We start from the raw sequence: 12,574 nt of genomic DNA, 5'->3' as shown, positions 1-12,574 counted from the left end.
TTTATGAAATGAAGAACCAACACACTCACCAAAGAACTTCTTCAAATGGTCAACTTTTTGAGTCCAATCGCCTGGGTTGAGAAGTGATTGACTCTGACTGCCTCCTCTAGATGTTCTATACATTGTTGATTGATGTTGGATGGAGGCAGAGGAAGGTGCAGTACCAAATGAAGAAAAAGGTGTGGACCAGGTGGCCGACGATTGACCACGTGGTGTTTGATAATTTGGGGAACTTGAGGATGACATCCTGTTGGATGTGGTTGGCGAAATATTCATTATAATTTTTAATGCTTTGTTTTAAAAGAATCTTCCTGAAAGAAAATGAAACAGATTTAAGTTAATAACCCCTATAAGGGGTATAAAGATTAGTCCAGTGGTAGAAAAGCTTGATGAGAAACTTGTAAGTCAAGAACCTTTAAGCAAAGTAAATCAAGCTCTACTCACAACGAAACAAGAAATTACCAAAAAGTAAACAAGTCAAGTATGAAGTATATTATCTGTTTTCAAAAAACAATATCTATATTTATATATTGATACTTTTACCTTTAGACTATCAATAAACTAACTAAATAATAGCTGTGGAGGAGCTTGGAATTATACAAGTGAAATTGTACATTGTTTGTTTTATGGTTTCATTGTTGGAGTTATTTATATTGAAGTCGTGTTATATTGTTTTATGGTTAAACGTTACTCGTGTTGTGGAGTTAATAATCGTTAATTGTTTTATTGGGGAAATATTGTTTATTGTTTTGTTGGAGATATTGTTTTATGGTTACCAACAGCAAGGTAAATTACTTCAATTTTCATGGTAGCAGAGAAAAATGGCAACATCAGCATCATATAATAAAGCTCCTCCTCTGCTATCCCAAAGTAAGAACTATGAGGATTGGAAGAAATTAATTGGAATTTGGACGGAGCTTACAACATTAGACAAAAAGAAGCAAGGACCGTCCCTTGTGCTCACTCTTGACGGGAAATCACAAGAAGCTGCATTGGAACTTTCGAGAGAGCAGATATCTTCTGAAAATGGAGTTCAAAACATCATCAATAGGCTTGATAAGATCTATGCAAAGGATAAGTTGACAGAAAAGTTTGATGCCATTGAGAAATTTGAGACTTATAGACGAACAAAAGAGAAGAAGATACGAGATTTTCTAACAGAATTTGACAAAAGATATTATAAGATAAAGAACTATATTAACTACCCAGATGATCTGCTAGCATATCGGCTTCTAAAAGCTGCCAATCTCGACAATTCTCATGAAAGACTCATAAAAGCAACAATAACGGATTTAGTTTACGAAGATGTGAGACAAAAGCTAATAAAAGTTTTTGCAGAAGAGTCTATCGAAGGAGATTTAGAAAGCAGTATGTCTTCTGTAAAAATCAAGTCAGAGCCTGCGTTTTATACAAATGAGGCCCACCCAGACGATTACCAACCAACATCATCAGATGAAGAAGGTGTGTATTATGTTAAACGTAATTACAACCAAAGATTTTCCTCATCAAAATTCAATAAAAAAGGAAATAATTGGCGCCAGGAGAAACCTGCTGTTCGAACTAAGGCAGATTATTCGAGAAAACCTGGCAAAAATCCACTTGACAAGAATGGCCGTGTTTCTAGATGTGTGATATGTGAAAGCGTATACCATTGGCAACAAGACTGCCCAGAGAAACAAAATGATACGTACATGGTACATGAAATCGTCCTTCATAGTGAAAGCAACAAACCAGGTCAACTTAAACATCTAGTATCAGAAACTTGGAATTGTGGCTTGCTCGATTGTGGTGCCAGTAAGACGGTTTGTGGAGATGTTTGGCTTGAACAATATGTCAACTCTTTATCTGATGAAGAAAAGAGAGAGGTAAAACATCATCACAGTAAAAGCCTATATCGCTTCGGAGACGGAGAACAAGTCCAGGCTTGTGGAAGAGTCTCAATCCCTGCTATTATCGGCAACACAAAGGTCAAGATAAACACAGACGTCATACCAAAGGACTTACCCTTGTTACTATCAAAATCATTCATGAAAAGAGCTGACATGATCCTGGATTTTCAGAATGACAGTGCAAATGCATTGGGGGAAACTGTTCACCTAGCAACAACTTCAAGTGGACATTATACCATTCCTCTGACCAAACCACGTCAAATAATTGCTTCAATAGACAAGCCTTTTGAATGCAATTTTGTTTTCATTTCGAAAGAGGACAAAAACATGTCCTCGATTGCTGAAAAACTTCACCGGCAGTTTGCTCACCCATCTCTCAACCAAATCTTGTCTCTTATCAATAAAGCAGGGGCACCATGGAGTAACAGCAAGGAGTTGATATCAGAAATCAAAAGAGTAGACAAGGAATGTACAACATGCCAAATCTACAGAAGATCACCACCTCGTCCTGTTGTTGGATTACCCATGGCATCAAAATTTCTTGAAACAGTTGCCATGGACTTGAAATTCTACGATAAGAAAATAATTCTCCATCTTATCGATATGTGTACTCGCTTGTCAGCTGCAACGACTATAAAGGATAAAAATCCGACCACAGTCATTGAGGCAATACTAAAAACGTGGATATCCGTCTATGGCTCATGTGAGAAGTTCCTCGTGGATAATGGAGGTGAGTTTGCAAATGAGGAATTAATCAATCTAGCAGAACAGTTTGGAATCACGATAAAGACTACTGCGGCTGAATCTCCCTGGTCAAATGGCATTGTAGAAAGACATAATCAAACACTTTCCAACATGCTTGATAAAGTACTAAACGATACAAAGTGCAGCATTAACACTGCCCTTTATTGGTGTGTAAATGCAAAGAATTCACTGCATAACGCACATGGATTTACCCCATACCAATTATCCATTGGAACGAATCCACAGTTGCCTTCACTAATAGACGATAAACCACCAGCTTTATCAGGGAAACCAGCCACACAAATGATGAAAGAAAACCTTGAAGTACTTCACAAAGCAAGAGAAGCCTTTATTGCAAGCGAACACTCAGAGAGAATACGTCGTGCTTTAGCCCACAACATTAGGACTTCAGGAGAAATCAAGTACCTTACAGGAGATCGTGTATACTACAAGAGAAATGATAGCAACGAATGGAAGGGTCCTGGAACTGTGCTTGGTCAGGACGGTCAGCAAATTCTAGTCAAACATGGGAGTTACTATGTTCGTGTTCATCCTTGTCGCGCTAAATTGGTACATGAAAACGACAAACCCATTCATTCAGAGGAGAAAACGGAAACAGAAACGGAAACGACGACCAGTACCACTGAAGAAAGACTCCCAAGATTAAACATTCCAAACGTGAGTCATCAATCATCAGAAGAATCAGAATCAGATGTAGAAGATTCTCTAACACCCATCAGTAATGATCCACCAACTACACCTACCCAGCAATTACAAACTCAATCCACTTCAGTTGAGACACACAATCCTCCTCAAAAGGAACAACTTAAACTGAAACCGAATCTTTGTCTCAAGTATAAAGACAACGATGGAGAGTGGCAAAAGGCCCGAATCCTTTCAAGGGCAGGAAAAGTTGGAGGAAAGCATGAAGGCTGGTTTAATGTAGAGACAGAAACTGGGATGAAGAGATCAATAAACTTTGCAAAGATCAAAGACATTGAAATTGATGAAAGTCCCGAAGAAGTTACTCTGATTGCCAACAATGATGAAATAGTCAGAGCAAAATCAAAGGAGCTGCAATCATGGATTGACAACTCAGTATACACTGAAGTACCTGATCAAGGTCAGAAAACCATCAGCCTGAGATGGGTGGTAACACCAAAATTAATTGATGGACAACCTTCAGTCAAGGCAAGGCTCGTGGCCCGTGGATTCGAAGAAATACAAAACTTCAAGACAGATAGTCCTACCTGTTCAAAGGAAGGATTACGATTAGCATTGACGATTATTGCATCAAACAATTGGACACTCAACTCCCTAGATGTCAAAACTGCCTTCCTTCAAGGGAAGGAAATTGATCGAGAAGTGTTTGTTCAACCACCAAAGGAAGCCAACACCAAGTACCTTTGGAGACTTTCCAAAACCGTATACGGCCTTGCTGACGCAAGCCGTAGCTGGTATTTAAAATTAAGAAGTGAGCTTATCAAACTTGGTGGAAAGCCCATCGATTTAGATCAAGGGATTTTCATCTGGTCATCTAATGCATCATTAATTGGAATATTAGTGTGCTTTGTTGATGATGTGATTTGGGCAGGAAGCACTACCTTCACAAATACTATATCAAAGCTAAAGGGCATCTTCAGGACCAGCAGCGAACACGTGCAACACTTCAAATACATTGGCATTAATCTCAACCAACACGAGGATGGAACTATTACCATCAGTCAAAATGATTACGTCACAGAATTGGAACCAATCACTCTAGAATCAGAGAGAATGAATATATCTGACATCAAACTTGTTAACAAGACGATAAAGTTCGTAAAAGCTCACACCTGTCACATGACGGTGCCAAAACTGAATTTGAATAGCTTGAGCATCAAGGTATTCACTGACGCCAGCTTTAACAACATTGAAGGTGGTCAAAGTCAAGGTGGCTACATTGTCTTCTTAACTGATGGCTCAGGAAAATCATCACCGATTTCCTGGAGCTCAAACAAGGTTCGTCGAGTAGTCCGATCAACTCTTGCAGCCGAGACACTAGCTTCTGTAGATGGTGCAGACGCAGCGTTTTTCTTGGCAAAAATGATTAAAGAATTCTTGTCCAAGGCACCAGAAGTTGTCTGCCTAACGGATAGCAGATCACTCTTTGAATGTGCCGGTTCAACAAAGGCTGTGACTGACAGACGACTCCGTGTAGAGATAAATGCTCTACGTCAAATGATCAATACTGACGAAATCATCCTGCAATGGATTGGCGGAAGTCATCAACTGGCCAACGTTCTGACAAAGAAAGGCGCATCTCCCTTTTCCCTAATGGAAGTACTTGAATCAGGGGATTCGACATCGGTCGTAATTAATGGTGAACAATAACCACATCACCATTGTTCGTGTTAAAACAAAAACAAAAAAACAAAAAACAAAAAAAACGAAAAACAAAAAAAAAAATAAACAACGGGTAGAAGTTATCACGCTTTAAGTGTTAGACATTTGATACGATAGACATTTGATACGATAGACATTTGAGATTGAAGAGCCATCCGAGATTGAAGAGACATTCACTTTCAGGAAACAGCAAACCGTGAGACTGTGGCCTGATATTTTGTGAATGTAATTGACATGGTTCAAGAATTACTATCGGTTCAAGGACAATTAAAGAAAAGAAGAAAAGAAAGCAGATTGATACTTTTACCTTTAGACTATCAATAAACTAACTAAATAATAGCTGTGGAGGAGCTTGGAATTATACAAGTGAAATTGTACATTGTTTGTTTTATGGTTTCATTGTTGGAGTTATTTATATTGAAGTCGTGTTATATTGTTTTATGGTTAAACGTTACTCGTGTTGTGGAGTTAATAATCGTTAATTGTTTTATTGGGGAAATATTGTTTATTGTTTTGTTGGAGATATTGTTTTATGGTTACCAACAGCAAGGTAAATTACTTCAATTTTCATATATAAATCTATATAAATTTACCTGTAAAAACGATATATAAAAATAATACGACACTGAATCATGTAAGTTTTATTGATGACAAATCGAATTTATCCAGATCAACGTTTATAACGGAACGAATCAATGATTGAAGTGCCTTTGAGTGTGGCTCATCCATTTCTAAAGCAGTCATCTCCTTTAAAGATTTGTCAAATTCTTCTCCACAGGAAGAACGTAAAAGTATCAGATTTTGTGTCAACAGTTCATTTAGTATCTTGTCATTTTTCAATATACCAGAGAATTTGATATCTAGGTATAGTTTGGTATGAGTTTTCAACAGTTGTTTATGATGTCTTTTCAAAGCAATCCAACAGTGTCTAATCACCTTTTGATATGCATTTAAGACTAAAAGTCTAGTTTGTTCTCCTTCAATATCAACAAATTGTGCTACAAATTGTAAAGCTTTGAAAAGCGACTCAAGATGTTTCATGCAATTAGCACCCATTTCATTTAAAAACATTGGAAGATACTTCAAAAATAAGCGCCTTGTTTTGATACGATTTGAGAATTCTAAATTATGTATAATTTTCTCTAGAGTTGTATCCCATAATGTCCAGTTTGGATGCACAATATTCCCTTTTTCCAAAATTTGTAACACTTTATTCAAGCATGGTAAAACAATTTCATACAGTCTATCACTATTTGAAAACAACTGTTGAAACAATGCATCGTAAATCACTTTACCATAATTATATAGATTCAAATCACTAGCGGTAACATTATGCATGACATAGAGTAAGGTGCTAAATCCACATATCTTATTGTCTTCAACAAGGTCATCGACCATGAGCAATAGGAAGGGTATGAAATGCGGCAAATATTCTCCCAAACATGGAAATGAGACTTTGGTCGCACACCAAATCAGTGAATGCTTCCAAGGAAGATTTTTACGCCAATTATCTTTGGTAAACACCAGTGATAGCTTTTCCAATGCAAAACCAAATATTCCACGAGGAAACAAAACATTACTGTTTTCAACATCTCCGGCAAAAAGTGATTTGACTGTTTCATGTTTGGTCACTTTGCAGATAAATTGAAGGATTTCGTTACATTCTTTTGTCAGCTCATTTGTACACCATGAAAAATTACCAAGTCTACTGCTGATAAGAAGCACCAAGTAAGGTGCCACTTTCTTCAATAAACGTTTCTGATATTTCAATATTGACTCAGAATCAACCTTCCTCTCAAATAAAATTGTTTTACAACATAGTAAACACTGATAACTCAATTTAGGATTTAATTTATGGTTGGTTTCAAATTCTTCATTGTCTGTAGAATCATGCTGAAGCTTCAAAGGATAACATACATCGGGCAGTAAACAAAGTGTTGTCAGAATCTCAATAGTTTCTGCATCTGAATATGCTTCAAAATCAGTTACTGAAGTGTTAAAATTCTGATGCAAAGATACATTGACTAATTTCACCACACAAGGATAATGTGGCCTAAGTTTGCTATTCAAATGTAGTGTCTCTAGAATTTGCTTTAAACTATCCTTTTCAATAATTCTTTCATGGGTATCGTCATTTATACAGTCATATATGCATTTACCATTAAGGCAACTTTCTTTGATGAGATTAATTTCCATTGTTAACTAAATTAAACATAATCTAAAGCTTTTTAAAACATTCCATGAAAAAATGTATGGCTGTTTACAAAAAAGAATACATATTGTGCGCCAAAAAAAGTCTCTCTCTTTGAAGTAAATCTTTTCTCAAGATCCATGAATTTTTAATAGATGAATTCAATGTAAAGAGGATAGATAAACTTAAATTTTAATAAGTCATATCAAATTTGGTGGATTGGATCAAAAGTTATGCTTTATTGAATACAATTTTAAAAAGTTACTTTCAAAAATGTTAAAAATCGACCTATCAAATTTTTAACTAAAATGATGATCTTTTGCAGGACAATAGCCTTTGAAGTTGAAATAAACACACTTTTTTCAAGCCGAAGACTAAAATTCTTTCAAAATTGTTTTTAATGGTCATTTTACAAATCTCTATTTCTTTGTTTTGCTTGCATTAACATTAATTTAACTTCCTCAGTTGCGCAAAGTTATATGTATATGAACTAATTTCTAAGGTTTCAAAGGTTTTTGCTGTAAATATTTCTTTTTGAATTAAAAATTATTTCTATATAAGATGCTTTGTTGTCTTTATATAATCTATGTGTAAACTTGAATTTATATATACTTTAAAAGGGAAGTAAATTTGGCGGATTTAGACAAGATCTGCCAAATGTAATTTTTTCTGGCTATAAATGCCAAATTAAACTCCTGTGAAATTTAAATTGGTTGTATTCATTACCCAAATGTGTGTTTTTTCCAGACGGTGTCAATTGAACAAGTTCGAATGGAAATCCCAATCGAACCAATCAGATGTAATTGAACACAATCAAATAATTGTGATTCGATTATGTTCGATTATGTTCGATTGTGTTCGAATAACGTTCAAATAATACTCGATTGGTTTCATTGAGCTTATCAAAATGATTTTTGTAATCGAACCATCGAATTTCATCAAACGAAATCGAACAATAGGTGTTCAATTACCAAACCCGATCGTACAATCAAATTTTACCGGAAAATCTTCAGTTCGATTAAAGTTTGATTACTTATCGCAGTTCGATTAAGTTCGATCAGTGTTTTTGTAGCTCAAATGGTTCCAGTTATTAGAGCAACAGCTCTAGCCTAAACGATCCTCAACAATCATTGGATTAGCGGAAAAGAGTTGTTCATTGCACTCCTAACATCAATTGAATTAATCGAACTTTACCGGAATTTCTCGGTTTGATGACTGTACGATTTGGTTCAGTAATCGAACATTTTATCGTTCGATTAAGTTTGATTGAGTTCGATTGACATCGCCTGGATGAGATTAGTATTACTCTAGGGGCTGAGTTAGGTCCTGTATGCGCATCTGCGTATAGTGACTTTTTCTTTTGATCATGAAAGTATAGTCCTTGAAGAGTCAGAAAACGTGTGTGGCGTTATTTGGATCAGGCACAAATTTCCATAATGGCGGATTTTAGATTTTCAACCCTTTTTAGCCCTCTTGCTTGAAAAAAAATATTTTTTTGACTTTAAATATAGACATATTATATACCAATCGATCACAAATTTTTTGCTGATTAAGAAAAAGGTCAGAATCATGGTCTGAAAATTATCTGGAGATATGAAGCACTTTCGATTTCGATTTTTTGAAATGACTACCTTTGGTTCCAGATTTGCGTGGCTGTAACATTTGATTGGCTTACTTAATTTACTTGAAATTTTCGGAGGGTCTTGCCTACCGTTCAAATAATAAAATTCAGGAAAAGTTTTTTTTCTACATGAATTTCGAAATCCATAATGGCGGATTCAAAATTTTCTTTCGTCACATGGGCTCTTAGGCTCTGCTAGCCTAAGAAAAATATTTTCTGAGCTTAGAACCCGGCATTTTATATACCAATCGATCAGGAATTTTATGCTGATTAAGAAAAAGGTCAGAACTATGGTCTGAAAATTTCGTTATCAGGAGATACGAAGTACTTACGTTAATTCTAAGTTTTGAAAACGAAAGTACTTCATAGCCCGAGATGGCAAAATTTTCAGACCAGTGTTTTCAAGCAAGAGGGCTAAAAAGGGTTGAAAATCTAAAATCCGCCATTATGGAAATTTGTGCCTGATCCAAATAACGCCACACACGTTTTCTGACTCTTCAAGGACTATACTTTCATGATCAAAAGAAAAAATCACTATACGCCGATGCGCATACGGGACCTAACTCAGCCCCTAGAGTATATAGTAGTCCGAACAATCCCAAAAGAATTTTTGAAAAATCTTTGCTACTGCCTGCAATATTAAATCAAAGAGTGTAACTTATTTCTGGCACACCCGGTATATTGATAGGTAGAATGTTTAGAGCAAACTTGAGTTCTACCGTCAACTGCTCTAACATGGGACTGTTGGCATCTGGCCTGTATTTTCACTTACTGTTAAATCTCTTTGAGAACAAATTTGTTTTGATAACTCCATCAAGTTTATAAACCATATTTTCTTTCATAACATGTCACGATAATTTTCACTGATACCGTAACTTGGTCTAATGTCAACACCCCTCCTCTAATCCCGACACCCTTTTTATCAGCTGAAATTGATAGAAAGGTTTTAAAACTGTTTTTCTTTGCTTAGTGGTCAGAGAGGAATAATCCTTTTTCAATCAGTGATTCAAGCTTTCATATTGTTCCTGTCTCTAAAGAAGGGTGTTGGAATTAGACACGTTATGTCTGTATTAGATCAACTTACGGTAGCGCGCCCTTTTTAACTTTTTTGTTTTCATTCAAAATGACCGGGCGCTGATTGAAGAAATAGAGAACGGCCGCCGCCTAACCAGTTAACCGCTTATTGTGCCCGATGGGATTAACAAATAACGAGTGTGTAACTTGCCGCGCGAGTGACGTCTAATGCTCCACCGTTTTACCACTAATTTGGTCTTCTTCATTTTAGACATTTGCCTGTGTTCCAACTTTTTTTTCGTATTTCGATTTAAAACCGAGTAGCGGTGCGAAAGAGAAATTGTGTATTTTTTATTACGCCGTTCATTAACTTAAATCAACTGACTTTGGAGGTTTGGTGAAATGGAAACCGAATGGCCGTCCCATGTTTTGTCAGATAGTCCTAAGTTAGAGCAGTTGACGGGCAATCTTAGAATTTCTATCAGATTTCTTTTGATACATTCCATAAGGGGCCTTTCAAAAGGGGGGGAGGGGTCCTGCGAAAAGCATACGAAAACAGAACCCTCCCGGCGCTCCGGAAACGTCCGGACCAAAAAGTGCCATTTTTTTCATGCTCCGGAACACTGGAAGATTCCGGAGGTAGTTTTTTGGTGATTGGTCTGCACCGGAACTTCGGAAGTGCTCCGGAGAAGATATCCGCGATATAATTACGATAGCACTCGCTGTGCTAATCATGTGAAAACTAACTGCGCATGCGCGTATTTTTAAAAAATCAGCAGACTCATGGAAGTGAAACCTAATTTTTTTGATATTTCGACCAGTGATGCTTCCGAATATGTGACAAATTGGGAGGTCGTCAGTAGTCCGACACTTTCTAGTCCAACAGTTAAAATGTCCGACGTTGGATTTGGTGAATGCATCAGTCTTCCGACAACAATTTTGTCTGACAATGAGTCAAAAAAAAAACATAAAAAACCAAATATGAATCGCGGAAGAGGAGGCACATCTTTTATTTAAAAATCCAAAGTCCCGATTTTGAGGTTAGGCCCCTAAACCCGACTTTTCTTAAATTTTGGGAAACTTGTTTGTTAGGATTAGGCTTTTAAGAGTCAAGAAATTGGATTTGGCTGTTTTACGACCCTTTTTTAGTGATTTACAACCCTGATCGGTAATCATGTCAAAATGCCGCCAAAATGAAATTTTATTAAAATATTATCTCAGTGAAAAACCCTTATTCAACATTCGACACTCTAAAATCTTTCGTTTTCGGACAAAAGTGACGTCGGAAAAAAAGACTTCCAAATTGTAAATTTATTTTATAGATTCGAACTATTTTACTGTCGGACTAGAAAGTGTCGGACTAGTGACATGCACCCGACAAATTCAATTTCGTTAATGGCTCAAACCATCATATCAATATTTTGAATATTTTTTGTAACCATGTTTAAACTGTTTTTTAGAACATGTTAAAAATCACTTGCTCCGGAAGCACCGGAAGAGCTCCGGAACGTTCCGGAGAGAAAAATAGCGTTTTTTAGCTGCTCCTGAAAACTCTGGAAGTTTCCGGAGCGCCGGGAGGGTCCTACAAAAACGTATGTGTTACCCTCCGGGTAAATCAAGAAATGTACGTATGCCGGGGTTGCAATTTTTTTCATGAAGCAATTTTTTCTAACTTTCTATTTGAAAAATCAAAATATAAGAAACCTTAAACCCATCTTACTTGTGTTATCTATATATCAACCATGATACTCTCAAAGCGTACGCAAGCGCACAAGGCCACGTGCGTTTGGTTTGGGATCGCGAAACACGAACGCGAACTACCCATGCCTAAACTTTTCAATATATCTCCAGAACTAACAGATTTTTTGAAATTCTGTAAAAAGGTCTAAGTTCCTGAATAGTTTTACTATGTTCTGTGAAAAAATCATAACCATCAGTCAAATACTCGTTCGTCTATTTAAGATTGAAGACAAAAATTTGCGAAGAAAAATAAACCTTGAGCACAAAAAATGCTTTTTTAAACACTTTTTTCCACTGAAAAACAAATAACTTTTACAGACTTACCATCCCCAAAACATTGAAGAAGCCTTTACTAATTATATTAAAGTAAATGAGATGAGATAAGATAAAACCTTAAAATCAACCAGAATTTACAACCTTTCGTCCAAAGCAAAAGACATGCTTTTCTCGCCGCCATCTTGTTTTTCGAATGAGAATTCTAGAGAATTCCATTCGTTTCCAGCTCCCGCGGTCTTTTTTCATCCAATCAGATCGCGCGATTTCACTTTCGCTTTCTCTAGTCCAATAAGACTGCGGGATTTGAGTCATGTGACATCTCTATTAAAAACCTGCGCGAAATACAGGGGGTCACACTACTGGCTACAGGAACTGAAAGCAAGCAATTAAGGCCAATATTTTTGGTTTTTCTGAAGGACAAAAGGTATATGAAGCTTTAATGAAAGAGGGATAAGGCTGGGACAATCTATTTAAAAGATATGGACAAAAAAAGGCACTTTTTTGGGTGATAATTAAGATTTTACTTAGAAACTTTAATTCTCTTACCGTCTCGGGCCCCCCTGATATGAGCAAGGGAACCATGTTGGCCACCCCTACTGAAAATTTCAGATCAAAACAAGCAAGGAATTAATTCCTGTAACTCGAAGAAAATTGGAAAAAGCTGGTTTTTGACTGTTTCTGATCCTAAAGTGCTATTTTTTGGTAAAAGCTATG

The 12,574-nt window shown here is 36.4% G+C and overlaps 2 protein-coding genes across 2 annotated transcripts in view; both read right to left on the bottom strand.

Moving 5' to 3' along the window:
- LOC136821982 (sphingomyelin phosphodiesterase 4-like) overlaps nt 1-311 on the bottom strand; it is a gene marked incomplete in the record, with an annotated part of 45,134 nt that extends 44,823 nt beyond the window's left edge. The window contains 1 exon segment of the mRNA XM_067078203.1: nt 30-311. Within this exon segment, the coding sequence (XP_066934304.1) occupies nt 30-276 (247 nt within the window).
- Nucleotides 312-5,108: 4,797 nt separating this feature from the next.
- Nucleotides 5,109-7,386, bottom strand: LOC136821941 (TELO2-interacting protein 2-like). Its single transcript, XM_067078165.1, has one exon. It carries the CDS (start codon nt 7,212-7,214, stop codon nt 5,649-5,651), a length of 1,566 nt encoding a protein of 521 aa, XP_066934266.1. The 5' UTR covers nt 7,215-7,386; the 3' UTR covers nt 5,109-5,648.
- Nucleotides 7,387-12,574: the final 5,188 nt, after the last annotated feature.

Source organism: Clytia hemisphaerica, unplaced genomic scaffold (assembly GCF_902728285.1).
Source record: "Clytia hemisphaerica strain Z4C2 unplaced genomic scaffold, Clytia hemisphaerica genome assembly, whole genome shotgun sequence".
Classification (NCBI taxonomy): domain Eukaryota; kingdom Metazoa; phylum Cnidaria; class Hydrozoa; order Leptothecata; family Clytiidae; genus Clytia; species Clytia hemisphaerica.
Note: the sequence above shows the minus strand (reverse complement) of the source record. Positions and strands in the feature narration are given on the sequence as shown.

Coding starts and splice junctions, on each gene's coding strand:
- LOC136821941 (XM_067078165.1), bottom strand. CDS start 7,214: ATGGAAATTAATCTCATCAAAGAAAGTTGCCTTAATGGTAAATGCATA.